Source organism: Coregonus clupeaformis, chromosome 7, assembly GCF_020615455.1.
Source record: "Coregonus clupeaformis isolate EN_2021a chromosome 7, ASM2061545v1, whole genome shotgun sequence".
Classification (NCBI taxonomy): Eukaryota; Metazoa; Chordata; class Actinopteri; order Salmoniformes; family Salmonidae; genus Coregonus; species Coregonus clupeaformis.
This window is the reverse complement of record NC_059198.1, coordinates 75519686-75536500: the sequence shown is the minus strand read 5'-3', so window position 1 is coordinate 75536500 and position 16815 is coordinate 75519686. Positions and strand designations below refer to the sequence as shown.

Genomic DNA, 16815 nt, shown 5'->3' with positions numbered 1-16815 from the left:
TTTTGACGAAAATGAAAACGTGTCAGTTTGTCACTTTCACGAGGTTGGAGTAATAAGAAGTTCAACTACTTAAGACATTGTCTTGAATCTAGGTTGCGCCTTTAGATTTCGAGAAAGTGAACAACTAAGGAATACTTTTTAACTTCTCTCATTGACTTCTCAAACCTCGGCCTGGTCTTGTTTGGTCTGTTTCGCAAGCGTTCCCGGAAGTCTCGCGATGTTGCACTTCTGGGTTTAGAAACTCTGTGAAGAAAGTGTCTAGGGTGCCGAAAAACCCAACGAAGAAGAATTGTATTCTCGCGAGATGTGAGAAACAGCGCCCCTCTGTTTGATTGACTGTGGGGAGGAAAAGGGAGGGGAGAATAACCTCCGCGCCTGGCGATAGCAGCAGGCTACACAAACCTGTAACAATCTTACTCCAATAATACACGAGTGTTATTCTTCTTCGAACGCCAACAGAGAACTTTGTCGCACCGACTGCTTTTCTGCTCATACCCAACCGGAGAGGAGGTAAAAACGAGGGACTAATTCCAAAAAGAAGAAAAGCGGCCTATTTTTGTTCCTGATATCCTGGTGCCGCCGGTGCAAGCTCGCGCGGCCGGCGTAAATATACTCCGGCGTTTATTTGACTACTTCAACAAATATTTCCATACTCTCTTTCCATTCTCCACTACCTCTTCCAGTTTGCCCCCTCTTGTTAGTTATCCTGCGCTAACTGGCTTTAGCTCAGTGCGCTAGTGGGGGCCAAGGCGGCCTGTTTTGTTTTCGCAGCGTAGCCGCCATGAACCGCGGACAACAACAGAATCAGCGTGCTGCTTGCTGACTATCACTGCCTACGTGCCACGAATATGCAGGCCAGGAGGAGAGGAGCCGACTTAAGCTAAAAATCTGAGGAAGATGCGATTAAGGAAGGAATGCGGGAGAATAAAATAATACGATTTTACTATTAACGTTAGCAAAGCAGCTCTGTTTGAATTTGGTACGAAGGTGCCTAACAGTGGATAATTGGAGGCCGGAGTTGGAGAAAGAGCGCCACCACACCAGTGACTGTATTGTTGTTGAATTATATCTCAACCAGCGAGTGTTGCTCGGCCAACGGATTGTGTGAAAGACAAGTGAACGGGCTTTGATAAATTAATTTGCTCGAGATTTATTTTTATGTATGCACTTAATGGGATTTACAGTTTTATTTTTATGCCATGATGATCATTTGGGCATATTTCGTGCCGTGGAAAAGAGGAAAACGCTAAAGATGGATTGGTTGTGATTATGAATACAGTAATGTTCTACCCGTACTACCACGAACATAGACTTCATACCTGTGTGTTTGTAACTGTGATTTGCAGCTAACTTACCTGCTAGCTGTATCACACATACATTTACCTATTTGGTGTATAGACTATCTTACCAGCACTATTTTGGCGATAAAGCTAAGTTAGGTTAGCTAGTTAGCACCGTTAGTAGTTAGCTAGCTACATCGCCCATCTATGCCCTCCACACAGCTCCCATCCTCCTTTGGGCAATAATAGAACGGACGGGAAGGGAGTTGCGAGGCGCTTCCCCTTTTAACGGGAGCCACGGGACTTTCGCCGGAGGAACTGTGTGTTTGTTCGTTTGTGTTTTTCTTTTTTTCTCGGACTGGATGTTTCCGTCCCTTGGCTGTTGAGATGAACCCGGTGAATGCCACCACTCTGTACGTGTCTGCGTGTCGTTCTGTGCTGCAGTGCGATCCTCGCGACCCCCGGGCCCTGGCGGAGCTCTACAAGCTGCTCCCCTTCTTCCGCCAGTCGCTGTCCTGCCTCGTGTGTGGTAAGTGCATCGGTATTATTATTATTTTAAGGGAAGCGGTACCCATGTAGTTATCCAGCTAGCTGCTATACCTAACTAGCCTAGCTGTGTCTCCCGCAATGGTACACACAAATGGTACACCAGTCATTGTGACACACCCCCATTCCCATTGGATGTCGGAGCAACTAGTTAGCGGATGGCGTGGATCTGTCTACTTAAACTAACTAGGCTAGCTACTGCGCGTCTCCCTACGATCCATTTCAATGTATTCCATAGCTTCACACTGATCCAGTCTTAGACTGGCTAATTTGACCGGATCGCTTGAATAAAATCAAACTTGCATGAGTTACTGCACTGGTTAGCAACATTTCCCCATTCATCATAGCTAACGTCATAGCATTAACGTTAACCACATCCAGCTAGCTAACCTCCCTGCTCCACCCCATACGTAACTAAATCACTGTCGGACAGGTGCATGTATTTGCACATCCAGAACAGAAGGGAGTGTTTGTCAGATATTTATTAATTCATTCAACGTCCATTGTTCTGTGATGCCCTCGTGACTGTCCGTGGGGGGCATGTTTGTGTTGTGAGATGGTGCGTGCGCAGTCTTTAAAAATGCATTTCGAGCCGAGCCCCTTCCTGAGCAGGAAGAAAGCTGAGCCGAGCAGCCGCCAGAGCTCAGTGAAGAATACTACTGGTTTGTCATCCTGTTCTTTTCTTTTTAGGGAACTGTTGCCTAATCACACATATATCCTTCCCCGTCACTGTTACAAATGATTAATGAGTATAAAAGAGGTTAATTCAATGGGGTGACGTTTTTACTCTGTTTAAAAATAAAGTGAAATATACCTCCAGCCTTCACACACAATGTTTAATTTGACAGATGCATAGTAGTACACGTGCTTTGTTATATGTGGGTAGGCAGTTCCATTTGGCATTTTAATTAATCGTTTTCAATTTCGATTATATGACTGAAGTCGGAACTGCAGCCACTTTAGTGTTTGTGTGACGGGTAGAGCATGCATCCTACATGGTCTATATCTAAGGCGTTTTTGTTGTCGTTTCTAAATGGAACTCCCTTCATCCATCCATCTGCAGCGCGAGCCCGCTCTCTCAGCTGCCATCCCTAACGACGACCGTTGCTAAGGAAGCTGCTCTCAAAGCACAGCGGTCATCAAGCCTTGCAGAGGCAATCAGTGTTGAGCTGCCTCTTTGAATATAACCGTTTATAAACGGTTGAAATAAGCATTTAACATAATATGAACCCTCTTCACTTCCTACCTGGACCATGTTCTACTATTTATATGACAAAGTGGTTTATTTAAAACCAATGTCGTTGACTTAATTGATATGCTGTTGCTTTTGTGTTGTGCTCACTGCATTAGTTGAATATTCAGAGCGGAACAGCAATTGAATGAATCACTTCTATATATATAGCCCACCTCCGTAGTACTCTATCATCAGTCCACCGCTAAGCTTCATGTCATCGACTCGTTATTAATAATAATTATGGCTCCTGTTTGTGATTTATTGTGTTATGTTGTATGGACAATTATAATTCTGCCGTTGGAGTGATTTCTATCTCAGTGGTTCTCACCCAGTTGAATAAAGGATAAATAAATGTTGTTTGTCTTACCATAAATGACTGAAAATGATTCTCTTCTCTCCAGGTAATCTACTGCAGGACCCCATAGCGCCCACTAACTCCCAGTGCCAGCACTATGTGTGTCGGGGCTGTAAGGGCCAGAGGATGCTGCTTAAGCCGTCCTGTTCCTGGTGTAAAGACTACTCCCGCTTCCAGGAGAACAGACAGCTCTCCTTATTGGTCCACTGCTACAGGAAGCTCTGCCTCTACATCGCCCAATCACCTCTCGCCCCGCACATTGCTAGCGCAGCCAGTGATTCGCCCGACCTCCTCGCCATTCTTAATGAGGGCCTGTCATTGGTCGAAAGCGAGCAGGAAGGGGAGGACACTACGGATTTGGCGAGCCAGTCGCCGCCGACGGCCCCCTCAACGTCTGACCTCAGACCTAATGAGGCTCCGCCTGCAGAGGAGAGCCAGGAGGAGGGGCTTAGCCCTGTGGGCGGGGTTAATGGGCTGCATGACTGTAATGGCCTGGCCAATCAGGACGTGCCACCACCTATTACCTTAGCTACAGGGGGAGGTGTTCTGAAGCAGGAGAGCTTGGGGGAGGAGCTACTTGCGTGTGTTGGCGTGGTAGGTAGTGGGGAGGCGGGACTTTGTGACATTGGCACATTTGGGGAGGAGCTTAATAAACATGGCGGAGGTCCGTTGTTGAGCGTGGATGAGGTTCTTAGGACCTTGGAGCCAGAACCCAACCCTGAACCACTTGACCCCCAGTCAGACAATCCCTTTGTACCCCCCCACAACGGATCTTACTGCCCTCCTACCCCTGACTCCCCTTGCCTCACCCCCTCCCTCCCCCCAGAGAACATCCCTAGACTTCCGCTGCCTCCCCGCCAGCCCACCCCTGCTCTCCCCCGCCTACCCCCTCACTGCCACCGCAAGCGTTCACGCTCTGAAAGCGACAGTGAGAAGGTGCAGCCCCTCCCCATCGCCACCATCCTCAGAGGCCCACCCCTGGGTGCCACCAACCCCCCTCACCTCCCAAACCCAGCCGCCACTGTCAAACGGGAGCCCAAACTCCCCTCCGCCATCACCCCGCCTCACCTGGCGCCCGTGCCCAACGGAGGGCCTCCCAAGGTGGGCAAGACAATGCTGGTGTCGTCCAAAGGCCTGAAGAAGAGTCTGGAGCACCACGGGTGCCCTAAGAAGGCCTACACCAAGGCCAGGCAGGGAGTCCCCAAACCCCGCGCCCAGCCCCGTGACCGCCTTCCCCCCCACGGCCATGCTCACCCTCTCTCTCACCCACCCAGCCCATCCAAGCCCCTGTACAAGAAGCCGGTGGAGAAGAAGGGCTGTAAGTGTGGAAGAGCCACTCAGAACCCCTCTGTTCTCACCTGCAGAGGGCAGCGCTGCCCCTGCTACTCCAACCGCAAGGTGAGTTACTATAGATTTACAATGGCTTGGTCTGAGATCAGTGTTCCCCTATCCCCATGTAGTTCACTGATTGTAAATAATATTAATATTCCTCCAAGGCATGTCTGGACTGTATCTGCCGTGGCTGCCAGAACTCCTACATGGCAAACGGGGAGAAGAAGCTGGAGGCGTTTGCGGTTCCAGAGAAGGCTCTAGAACAGACGCGGCTCACGCTCGGCATCAACCTCACCTCCATCACAGCTGCAGCCCTGCGTAGCCCGGCAACCAGCAACACCCAGCACGGCAACCAGCTCATCACCACGGCAACGGGAGCGACGGGGGTGTCCTTCCTGTCCGGGGTAGGGGCAGGACATGAGGACAGGGGGTTTGATGATTCGCTGGACATGAGGTTCGACTGTTGAAGACCCGCCCTCCTTGGATATTATTGACCAGTGGGCTGTGCAGAGGGGCCTGGAGGGGCAGGGTTGAGGATAAGGCAGCTACTGTGACAGGCGGGAGAGGGAGTGTGACTCAAGACACATACACACTCTCCATACAGCGCCTGGGACGTGCTTTTGGTCTTACATACTGATGATAGAGATGGATGGAAGAGGGATATCGTTACTGTATGGTCAGAGATTTTTATTTTGTGAGGGTTAGAAGTTTTGTTTTGTACTATCAGTGATGTGTTGGCCTGCGATGGGCTCATTACTCTGTGTGTCAGAGGGAGGGGTGGTTCAAAGATAATTGAATGTCCCAAATAGCACCCTATACCCTAGATAGTGCACTTCTTTTGGCCAGGGCCTCAGTACACTAGATCGGGGATAGGGTGCCTTTTGACAGGCCTGTTGGCAGGACCCAGCCACAGACCGACATCAGTAGACTGACTGTAATTTATGAACTTTTGTTTTTGTACACAGAACTTATCAAATTCCATTTAAGAGGATGTTTTATGATATATTTTATAAGTTACATTAACAAACATTTGCAGTATTTATTGGATGTCACCTAACCTAGGTAGCGGTGGGCCACACCCACTCCAGCTGTCAGCCTATCAAATCCTGTGTGGGCGGTTCTGTCTAAATGATGTCTCTGTCCTATTAGTGCTAGTTTCTGCTGTCTCCAACTGTCGTTTTGTTTCCCTCGGGCATTAAAAACCTGTATTATACGTGTAACATATTTCCACAAAAAAGAAAATCAAAACCTTAAGTTGTGTTGTCTCTTTTTGACAAACTGAAATCATATCAGACTAAAGTCCAATGAAATAATCATAATTCACATTACGCAAATTACTTCACATGACTTACCATACAAACCACATTCCTACACCCTCGGTGTCCTGTGGAGTCAGCTCACCTGCAGTCTTTAGTATGACCACTTGTAGTCAGTAATATCTGCACTGCCCACAGGTAGGCAGCAGAAGCTCCTAAGCTTGTTACCAGTAGGGGGCATGAGATTCTTGATGTAATGTCTGTTTTGTTGTTATAGACTGGTACTGAATGCTTACTACTATACATGACCACAAGCTATGGTCGCCTATTTTAGTGTCTTTATTGTACACATATTTACATGAGAGCAGTTGGACTCCAGCACTAGTGATTAACATTGACAACATATTTAGTGTGTGTTTGTGTCTCCATGGTAACGTCACTTCCACAGCCACACACAGGATTTACATGAGTCATGATTGAATGGTAAAACAATTCAACCGCCAAAAAAACATCTGCAGACGATTCTCCTCCACTGAAGTGGCTTAACTGGCAACCCTGTCCAGACCTCTGTCTCTGCTTGTCTGTAACTACGGATATATCTATCATTCCATCTTCTGTCTGTCGGTGGGAGAATCAATACATATTTTAGCAAAGTCAACATTACCCGTGTCCTAACACTGGTTCCCATAGTGACGGAGGGTCTGGGCTACACTAGGGCCTCCTGGGTCCTAGCCTGAATCGTTTTAACTGTGAAACAAAGTGAAAAAGTGCTGAATTAAATGTGTGGTTGCAGGCAGTGTTACTCAGGTGAGAGCTTGGGGTTGTGTTAAGAATATGTCATAGTCTACAATCAAACAACATTCAATGTCCATACAGTAATAACACAGAAACACCCCACATTCATTTTTACATTAAAACCATCTCTGAGTTCATATAAACAGGAGAAGAAGACTCGTCCTTTTAGGATGAAAAGAGCATTAAGACGTTCACAATCATCCAGTCAGCACAGACCTTGATGAGCCGTGAGGGAAGGCTGGATCATTGGCACCAGGGTGGAAGATGATTGGATAACCACACAAGCTCCGCTCACACCGCCTCACATGTACAGCACAGTCACAGCTTAAAGCTTTGTACAGCTGTACACACACACACACACACACACAACCACACACAGAGCTCTCAAATGATGTGTCTGTCAGTATTCACACATGGCTCCCAAACAGTGTGTGTCCCAGGTTCCAGCCCTCTTGAGTCACCATGCAGACTAACTCCTGACCTCTAGCTGACCAGGAAAGCCCCGAAGAAGCTGCTCCTCTCATCCATGTCGATGGCTGAGGCGTTGCTAACGGTGACGAGAAGGCGGTCTCCGGCAGCCAATGGGAACAGCCCCCCCTGGTGGGCGGAGTGCAGAGAGAACTGGGAGTCCCGGGACCAGCAGGAAGTCTGGCTTGTCTTCATCAGCAGGATGGGTACTGGGTAGGAGGACACCTGGAGGAGGACACACAGCACCATCACTACAACTACCTTTGATAAACACTCAAGATGTCATATAGCTATCGAAAACGTAAAAACAAACATTCTTATAGGACAACTGTTTGTCCTATTCTTATAGGAAAAATGAGCGTGGTACCGTGAACTCACTTTCTTATAGACATACTGCAGCATGGGTCTCCCCCTCTGCTCCCTCTCCTCTTCCTCCTCCCCCTCCTCTCGGTGGGTATGTCTGAAGTAGGTCTGGGCGTAGATATAGTAGAGTCCTGGGCGAGACATCACCAGCTCCCCGTCAACCAATCGGACGTCCTGAAGGAATGCCAGCCCTTTATGCCCCTCCCACCACGAGATCTTCTGCCCCTGCACACGCCATCCCGGAGAACCTGTGGCCAGACAGGAAGGAGAAAGGCAATAGTAGGCAAGCTCAAGGGTCAGGAGTTAGACAGGGCTAGGTCTTAAGACAGAATACAATATAATCGGTTAAGAATAGAATAGAACAGTCTACAGACACTGAGTATACCAAACATTAGGAACACCTCCCTAATATTGAGTTGCACCCCCTCCCCGGTCAGTCTATGTCATGGAAAGAGCAGGTGTTCTTAATGTTTTGTACACTCAGTGTATATGGCCTCAATCCCCACAATAAATATTATTGAAAGTGTGCTATAAGATGCCATAAATGGAACCACATAACATACTGTATGTCTACAGACTTCAGACTTGGCCTGGGCAATAAATGTAACACTTCACACCGAGCTGTCAGTCTGTCAAGATGGTGAGGAGAGGGTTGGTGTATTCTGCCAGATCTACCACTGGGTTAAGAGCTCATATGGGACACATACTGCTTGCTGCCTGTATTACTAGTTACTGTAGTGATATGTAATCACTTTTAAGCTCTCCTCTCCCCTCTCTCTGAACTATACACAAACACACACACACACACCTGAAGAACACATCACACACAGGTGTGAGCCACATGCCCCCAGAGTCTAACCTGTGTTCATCAAACTCTCAACACCAGTCTTCACAGGGTTATACACGCGCGTGCACACACACACACACACACACAGTGTCTCTGTTGTAGTTGCAGAGTATGAAGGGTGAAAATTGAAACAGGTCTCACCTCCTCCCTCCCTCTCTACTTTGGGAGCCAAGCTGCCAGTGACGTGGGCGGCGACATTCGGGCGAGAAGGCGCCCGGTCCTCCATCACCAGTGAGGGCAACACCCTGGACACCTCACCTGACAGAGAGAGAGCGAGAACATCAATTAGTTGTCCTAGTGTAGTCAAAACATAAATCAGTGATAACAGCATAGAACTTGTAAAATGGACATTCCCATTAAAGGTTACTTATATGTAGTGGTTTACTAGCATCCTGTCCATAGATGGAACTTGTACATCAAGCTGCCTCACGCTACAGAAACAGGAGATAGGCTCCTCACTCCTGCCCTATGAACCGTTCTGGCTCGGACAAGTCTTGCTTACTTACTATGTCAGCTTTACTAATTCAAATCACAGGGTGCCGTTTTGCCCTAGTTCTATAGGTCAAACAGGTAGTTATCTCACCTCTAACTGCTGAGGAGATCTCCCTCTGATATCGCTGAGACAGAGACTGAAGAGAGAGAGACAGAGACATTTTTACATTTACATTTTAGTTATTTAGCAGACGCTCTTATCCAGAGCGACTTACAGTTAGTGAGTGCATACATTTCTCATACTGGCCCCCCGTGGGAATCGAACCCACAACCCTGGCGTCCAAACACCATGCTCTACCAACTGAGCTACACAGGGCCACAGAGACAGAGAGAGAGAGACAAAGAGAGAGACAGAGAGAGAGACAGAGAAAGACAGAGAGAAAGACAGAGAGAGAGAAAGACAGAGAGACAGAGAGAGAGACAGAGAGAAAGAAAGAGAGAGAAAGACAGAGAGAGAGCCAGAGACAGACAGAGAGAGAGAGAGAGAGAGAGAGAAGAGAAAGGCTATTTATTTAACATATTTCAAATAAAAGCCCAAAACATTCTTGCAAAAAATGTGTGTGAGTGTATGTGCGCGTGTGTTTCTGGCCAGGTGAGTACATTCCAGTGCTAATTAAACCACAGTGGATCCCATCCCAGACTGCACTATAAAAACCCCATTGTATGTCTGAAACTCTTCTGAGGCGAGTAAGGTTGCTGATCTTAGGTCAGTTTTGCATTTCCCCCCTAATGGTTAAGGTTAGGATTAAGGGAGGGTAATCTTATCCTAGATCTGTGGATAATGGTAAATTATATAGGGAGCCCCTCCGTCCTACCAGAAGACCTGGGACCCCTGCGAGGCAGATATCTACTCAATGAGGATGTGTGTTACCTTCTCTATGAGGGTGTGTAGTTGCTGTGTGACCTGCCAGCAGGGGTCTCCTCTCCCCTCGGTGGAGGAGCGTACGTATCCCTCTCTGAGGTCGGCCCGTGTCAGACACGACACACTGCTCCTTGCAAACGTCTCCTTCATCTGAACAACACACACATTTAAATTAATACTACACACCTTCGACTGAACAACAAAGTGGATAGGCTAACGTTGTTAGGGATACTTGGGGGACCAGAGTTGAGTTGCATCATAAACAGTTGTTTACTTCACTTACTCTTGCTGTAATGAAACTAATACTGCCATGTTCAAATGGATTGTCTGTCTGTATAAGTCTTTATAACATTTCTCTGTTGCTGTCAGACAGACAGAGAGGGAGAGGGAGAGAGAGCGAGAGACAGACAGACAGAGAGAGAGAGAGAGAGAGAGACAGACGGAGAGTAGAGAGATGGAAGAGAGAGAGAGAGAGAGAGAGAGAGAGAGAGGAGAATGGGAGAGAGAGAGAGGAGAATGGGAGAGAGGGAGAGTATAGGGAAGCAGAGAGGGAGAGTCAGCATTGTTGCTCAATCATTATGGAAATAATCCAGGTTACTAAAGTACACAGCTGCAGGAGAGAACACAAAGAGCCTAACAAAAGTCAAACATTTACAGTTTCATCAGCACTTGAACAAAGCACTTCAGTATGCACTAAACTTTCCCTGCAAAAACAAGGTGAAACAATAAGAAAACAATAAAATTGGATAAAGGGCATATCAACAAAGTTTTCTTGCAGACAGTCTTTTGCACAGGGTCCTTGCTATCTGGGATCATTGGGACGTCCCAACTGATGTTACCCCATTGAAGTTTAACTTTAAAATGGTTAAGGTAAGGGTTAGAGTTATTTAAGGGGTAGGGTAGGGGTTAAGGTTAGGGTTTAGGGTAGGGACGTCCCAAGGATTCCAGATAACACTAACCTTTTGCACAGTTCTCGGCACAGAACTTCCTTATACCCAGTGCACACTACACTACTACAACACATAAACACTCCTTATCTTACAGAATGCACTGGGCGTTCTCTGCACACGTTGGCAATGTTTATCACAATCAACAAACAAGTCAGGGAAATCATTTGCAAAGCAAGAAGTTTTCATGGAAAAGCTTTATTGCAACATAACTACTTTCTCCAACTGTATGCGAACTGGCACCGCACAACACAACGTCGCATAAACACAAGGTAAATAACCCGTATCAAGCCTGGATCAAATATATTTCAAATGCTTTCAACATACATAATTTAGTTTGCCCGAAACAATGGAGCCAATGGAATAGTCACAAAAGTGCAAAGTCCAAGCTCCATCAAGCGACCTTATATACTTAAATAGTACGTGTATTTTTTCTACCCCATATTTCCCCCCGGTTCTTACCGTGTTGAGGACGTTAGTGAAGTATAGCACGGTGACAGTAACGGCCACGGTCTGCAACAGAATCGCAGCGAGCAGCACAACCCCGAGAAATGAGACGCCGCTCGAGCCTCCCGCCATACCGACCACCACCTCGTGCCCTGCTCTACTCGGCTCCGGTTCCAGAACAAAAGCGGAGTAGTGGGGGGAGTGAGTAAGAACAAAAGCGGAGGGGGGGGGGGGGGAAGCCACCGTGAAGAAAAACTTGACGGAGTCTTGGACAAACTTTCGGTTATGGCTAAAAAGAAACCAACACTGAAATGCAATTATTATTACGCTAGGAAGTCCGTCTGCTTCATAGATATAGGCTACCTATCTATGTTCGGCCTACCTACATCTGCCCTTCTTTCTTTGTAGTCATAGGCCAATAGCTATGTGTCAATAAGTTACGTTTTTAATATTCCATTGTTCTATTCTAAAAGAAAAACAGGACTTTTCTCTCTGGGTAATAAATTGATCTTGTTTCTCAGTTCTGTATCTTAAACATCTGGCCTCAACGTGTGCTCGGTGCGCGCATTTTTTGTGTAGTCGGGGCCCCCATTTTTAGGTCTCAACTTACTGTTGAGAGTTAAAATAGTAGAATACACAATGTGCAATTTCAACATTTGGTAGTGCATCAGCAGTTTTTCTATTGTTATGTCAGTCACTCAGTTAGCCCATGTCAGATTTCTATTTTAGATTGCTAGATAAGGTAGTCTAACTATAAACCTACTCAGCACCAATTTACCAACCGGGCATGCAGGGATGTGCCCAGGGGCCCTGACCTCCAGGGGGCCCCCATTGATTTTGTTAGTCACTCTCACACAGATATCATATGAACTTGGCATAAGTCATGTCAAAATGTGAATTGCAGGAAATTATCTTTAAAACTGCTACATTCTCTCTCCGACCCCATGGCAAAATGAGTAGAATTGCATTAAATTCGTTTTAAAAGGTGTGTGGGGGAGGGGGGTGTCTGAGTCTGGGGCCCAAATCTCGCTTAGGGCCCCAAGAAAGCTAGAGGCACTGGTGTGTGTCTGAGTCTGTCTTATCCTGTCCAGCCCTGTCTAGGGGGACATGGGGAGGTCTGGGTCTGAGTCATAGAGTCATCATCATTATCCCTGCTGAGAGTGGCTGGACAGAACTCAGTTTATCTATGATGTTGCATACACACACATACACACTTACACACACAAACACACACACACACCCACACACACACACACACACACACACACACACATACATACCACACACAATGTCCACCCCAAAATCACTTTTATAAAGAAACACAATGAAGAAAAAACGTAACTTCTTGCTCTCTTCCCCTCCCCCTCTTCCCCTCCCTCTTCCCCTCCCTATCTTCCCCTCCCCCTCTTCCCCTCCCTCTTCCCCCTCCCTCCCTCTCTTCCCCTCCCTCTTCCCCTCCCTCTCTTCCCCTCCCTCTCTTCCCCTCCCCCTCTTCCCCTTCCTCTCTTCCCCTCCCTCTCTTCCCCTCCCTCTACCCTCTCCCTCTCTTCCCCCCTCCCTCTTCCCCCTCCCTCTCTTCCTCTCCCTCTCTTCCTCTCCCTCTCTTCCCCTCCCTCTCTTCCTCTCCCTCTCTTCCCCCTCCCTCTTCCCCTCCCTCTCTTCCCCTCCCTCTCTTCCCCTCCCTTTTCCCCTCCCTCTCTTCCCCTCTCTCTTCCCCCTCCCTCTCTTCCTCTCCCTCTCTTCCCCCTCCCTCTTCCCCCTCCCTCTCTTCCCCCTCCCTCTTCCCCTCCCTCTCTTCCCCTCCCCCTCTTCCCCTCCCTCTTCCCCTCCCTATCTTCCCCTCCCCCTCTTCCCCTCCCTCTTCCCCCTCCCTCCCTCTCTTCCCCTCCCTCTTCCGCCTCTCTCTCTTCCCCTCCCTCTCTTCCCCTCCCTCTCTTCCCCTTCCTCTCTTCCCCTCCCTCTCTTCCCCTCCCTCTCTTCCCCCTCCCTCTCTTCCTCTCCCTCTCTTCCTCTCCCTCTCTTCCCCTCCCTCTCTTCCTCTCCCTCTCTTCCCTCTCCCTCTCTTCCCCCCTCCCTCTTCCCCTCCCTCTCTTCCTCTCCCTCTCTTCCTCTCCCTCTCTTCCCCTCCCTCTCTTCCTCTCCCTCTCTTCCCCCTCCCTCTTCCCCCTCCCTCTCTTCCTCTCCCTCTCTTCCTCTCCCTCTCTTCCCCTCCCTCTCTTCCCCTCCCTCTCTTCCTCTCCCTCTCTTCCCCCTCCCTCTCTTCCCCTCCCTTTTCCCCTCCCTCTCTTCCCCTCTCTCTTCCCCCCTCCCTCTCTTCCTCTCCCTCTCTTCCCCCTCCCTCTTCCCCCTCCCCTCTTCCCCTCCCTCTCTTCCCCTCCCTCTCTTCCCCCTCCCTCTTCCCTCTTCCCCCTCCCTCTCTTCCCCTCCCTCTCTTCCCCCTCCCTCTCTTCCTCTCCCTCTCTTCCCCTCCCTCTTCCCCCTCCCTCTTCCCTCTTCCCCCTCCCTCTCTTCCTCTCCCTCTCTTCCCCCCTCCCTCTCTTCCCCTCCCTCTCTTCCCCTCCCTCTTCCCCCTCCCTCTCTTCCCCTCCCTCTCTTCCCCCTCCCTCTCTTCCCCTCCCTCTTCCCCTCCCTCTCTTCCCCCTCCCTCTTCCCTCTTCCTCTCCCTCTCTTCCCCCCTCCCTCTCTTCCCCTCCCTCTTCCCCCCTCCCTCTCTTCCCCTCCCTCTTCCCCCTCCCTCTCTTCCCCTCCCTCTCTTCCCCTCCCTCTTCCCCCCTCTTCCCTCTTCCCCCCTCCCTCTCTTCCTCTCCCTCTCTTCCCCCTCCCTCTCTTCCCCTCCCTCTTCCCCCCTCCCTCTCTTCCCCTCCCTCTTCCCCCTCCCTCTCTTCCCCTCCCTCTCTTCCCCTCCCTCTTCCCCCTCCCTCTTCCCTCTTCCCCCTCCCTCTCTTCCTCTCCCTCTCTTCCTCTCCCTCTCTTCCCCCCTCCCTCTCTTCCCCTCCCTCTTCCCCTCCCTCTCTTCCCCCTCCCTCTTTTCCCCTCCCTCTCTTCCCCTCCCTCTTCCCCCTCCCCCTCTTCCTATCCCTCTCTTCCCCTCCCTCTCTTCCCCCTCCCTCTTCCCCCTCCCTCTCTTCCCCTCCCTCTCTTCCCCTCCCTCTTTTCCCCTCCCTCTCTTCCCCTCCCTCTCTTCCCCTCCCTCTTTTCCCCTCCCTCTCTTCCCCTCCCTCTCTCCCCCCTCCCTATTTTCCCCCTCCCTCTCTTCCCCCTCCCTCTCTTCCCCCTCCCTCTCCACCCTTCCCTATTTTACCCCTCTCCTACTCCACTTTCTTTCGCTCTCCAACTTTTTCCAACTTTCCAACTCTTTCTCCCACAAATACTCTACTCCCCCACTCTCTCTCTCTTTCTCTGTCTCTTTACTAACTTTTTTCTTCTCTCATTCCATCTATCCTACCTCTCTCCATCCATCCATCCATCCATCCATCCATCCCCTCTCTCTCTCTCTCCCCTCCCCCCTCTCTCTCTCTAGACCTTGGTGTTGATATGACCTCCTCAGAACTCTCTCCCAGCTAAACAATTCAGCCAACCACACGGCTCTATAACACACACACACACACACACCCACACACACACACACACACACACACACACAGCTAAACAATACCATCATGACCATGGCAGTTTATCTGGCACATGCACACCACAGGGGGGTGGGAGGCGGGAGACAATATAATGGGCCAATTGAACGATTGGGTAGCAGAGAACTGACCAATGGCCAAAGAGGAAATCGGGGTTTTTCCAGAGTTCTGTTTTTGGCATCGTTTATTTTAGCTGACGCCAGGAAAAGCCCCAACTGAGACACGAATCTGCTCCTAAAGATGATCTACTGACTATGTGACTGTGTGTGTGTGTGTGTGTGTGTGTGTGTGCACTGTAAAAAAAAAAAAATCTATACTGAACAAAAATATAAACGCAACATACAACAATTTCTAAGATTTTACTGGGTTACAGTTCATTTAAGAAAATCAGTCAATTGAAATTGATTTATTAGGCCCTAATTTATGGATTTCACATGACTGGGCAGGGGCGCAGCCATGGGTGGGCCTAGGAGGGCATAGGCCCACCCACTTGGCAGTCAGGCCCACCCACTGGGGAGCCAGGCCCAGCCAATCAGAATGAGTTTTTCCCCACAAAAGGGCTTTATTACAGACAGAAACACTCCTCAGCAACCCACCCCCGCCTCAGATGATCCCGCAGGTGAAGAAGCCGGATGTGGAGGTCCTGGGCTGGCGTGGTTACAAGTGGTCTGCGGTTGTGAGGCCAGTTGGACGTACTGCCAAATTCTCTAAAACGACATTGGAGGCAGCTTATCGTAGTGAAATGAACATTCAATTCTCTGGCAACAGCTCTGGTGGACATTCCTCCAGTCAGCATGTCAATTGCACGCTCCCTCAAAACTTGAGACATCTGTGGCATTGTGTTGTGTGACAAAACTGCACATTTTAAAGTGGCCTTTTATTGTCCCCAGCACAAGGTGCACCTGTGTAATGATCATGCTGTTTAATCAGCTTCTTGATATGCCACACCTTTCAGGTGGATGGATTATTTTGGCAAAGGAGAAATGCTCAGTAATAGAGATGTAAACAAATGTGTGCACAACATTTGAGAGAAATAAGCTTTTTGTGTGTATGGACCAGTTCTGAGAATATTTTTATTTCAGCTCATGAAACATGGGACCAACACTTTACATGTTGTGTTTGTATTTTTTCTCAGTGTAGTTGTTTCATCTCATTATTTGTCACGAGTTCCTCCGAAGCTGCCTCCTCTCCTTGTTCGGGCAGGCTTCGGCGTTCGTCGTCACGACCTTCTAGCCACTGCTGCTTCTCATCTCATCATTCCATTTGTTTTGTCTTGTTTTTTTATACACACCTGGTTCATGTCCCCTCGTCAGTCCCTTTATAACTATTCCCTCTGCCCCCCATGTCTTTGTGTGTGATTGTTTCATGTGGAGGTGTCGATAGCTCGGTGGAGCTTTATGTACTGTATCGGCGGGATATTCACCTGTGTGTTTTGTTTTTCTCCAGTGCGCCGTTATACCGCACTGTAGTTGTTTTACGCATTGCTGCGAACCGCTGTATTTGCCGAATAAACCATTTATTCTGTGATTTACCCTCCTGCATTAACCCTCCTGCGCCTGACTCTGTCCAAATCACCTGCTACAGAATCACACACCCATCAGCATGGGAGTCAGCAGGAGCAGAGAATATGCCTGGAGTCGTTGAGCGGGTCCGGGAGCATTCCAACATGTTAGCCAGCTTGGGCGAAGCAATGGATCGGGTTCTCCATGTGATGAGGTGTGAATGACAGAGTCAGGCGCAGGAGGTGAAAACACCGAAATCCAGAGTTTATTCAGTGTACATGAATAAAGCGCAGCAAGCGTCAAAACGAAACTAGCACAAGGGAAAAATCCACCTTGGCTACATCAATCGAGCTACTCACTCTCACAATGAACAATCACTCACAATGGACAAGGGGGCAGAGGGAACACTTAAACACAGACTAATGAGGGAATGAGTACCAGGTGTGTGTGATTGACAAGA

At 48.9% G+C, this 16815-nt stretch overlaps 2 protein-coding genes across 2 annotated transcripts; one reads left to right on the top strand and one right to left on the bottom strand.

Moving 5' to 3' along the window:
• The first annotated feature begins 351 nt into the window (after nt 1-351).
• On the top strand, nt 352-6001 carry msl2b (MSL complex subunit 2b). Its single transcript, XM_041880138.2, has 3 exons — nt 352-1809; nt 3462-4813; nt 4912-6001. The coding sequence occupies exons 1-3, from the start codon at nt 1668-1670 to the stop codon at nt 5212-5214; spliced, it is 1797 nt and encodes a 598-aa protein (XP_041736072.1). The 5' UTR covers nt 352-1667; the 3' UTR covers nt 5215-6001.
• Nucleotides 6002-6327: 326 nt separating this feature from the next.
• LOC121569305 (tumor necrosis factor ligand superfamily member 10) lies at nt 6328-11399 on the bottom strand. Its single transcript, XM_041880139.2, has 6 exons — nt 11240-11399; nt 9840-9980; nt 9060-9105; nt 8618-8734; nt 7645-7877; nt 6328-7491 (listed from the first exon to the last, which is right to left on the bottom strand). The coding sequence occupies exons 1-6, from the start codon at nt 11354-11356 to the stop codon at nt 7282-7284; spliced, it is 864 nt and encodes a 287-aa protein (XP_041736073.1). The 5' UTR covers nt 11357-11399; the 3' UTR covers nt 6328-7281.
• Between the last annotated feature and the right edge of the window lie 5416 nt (nt 11400-16815).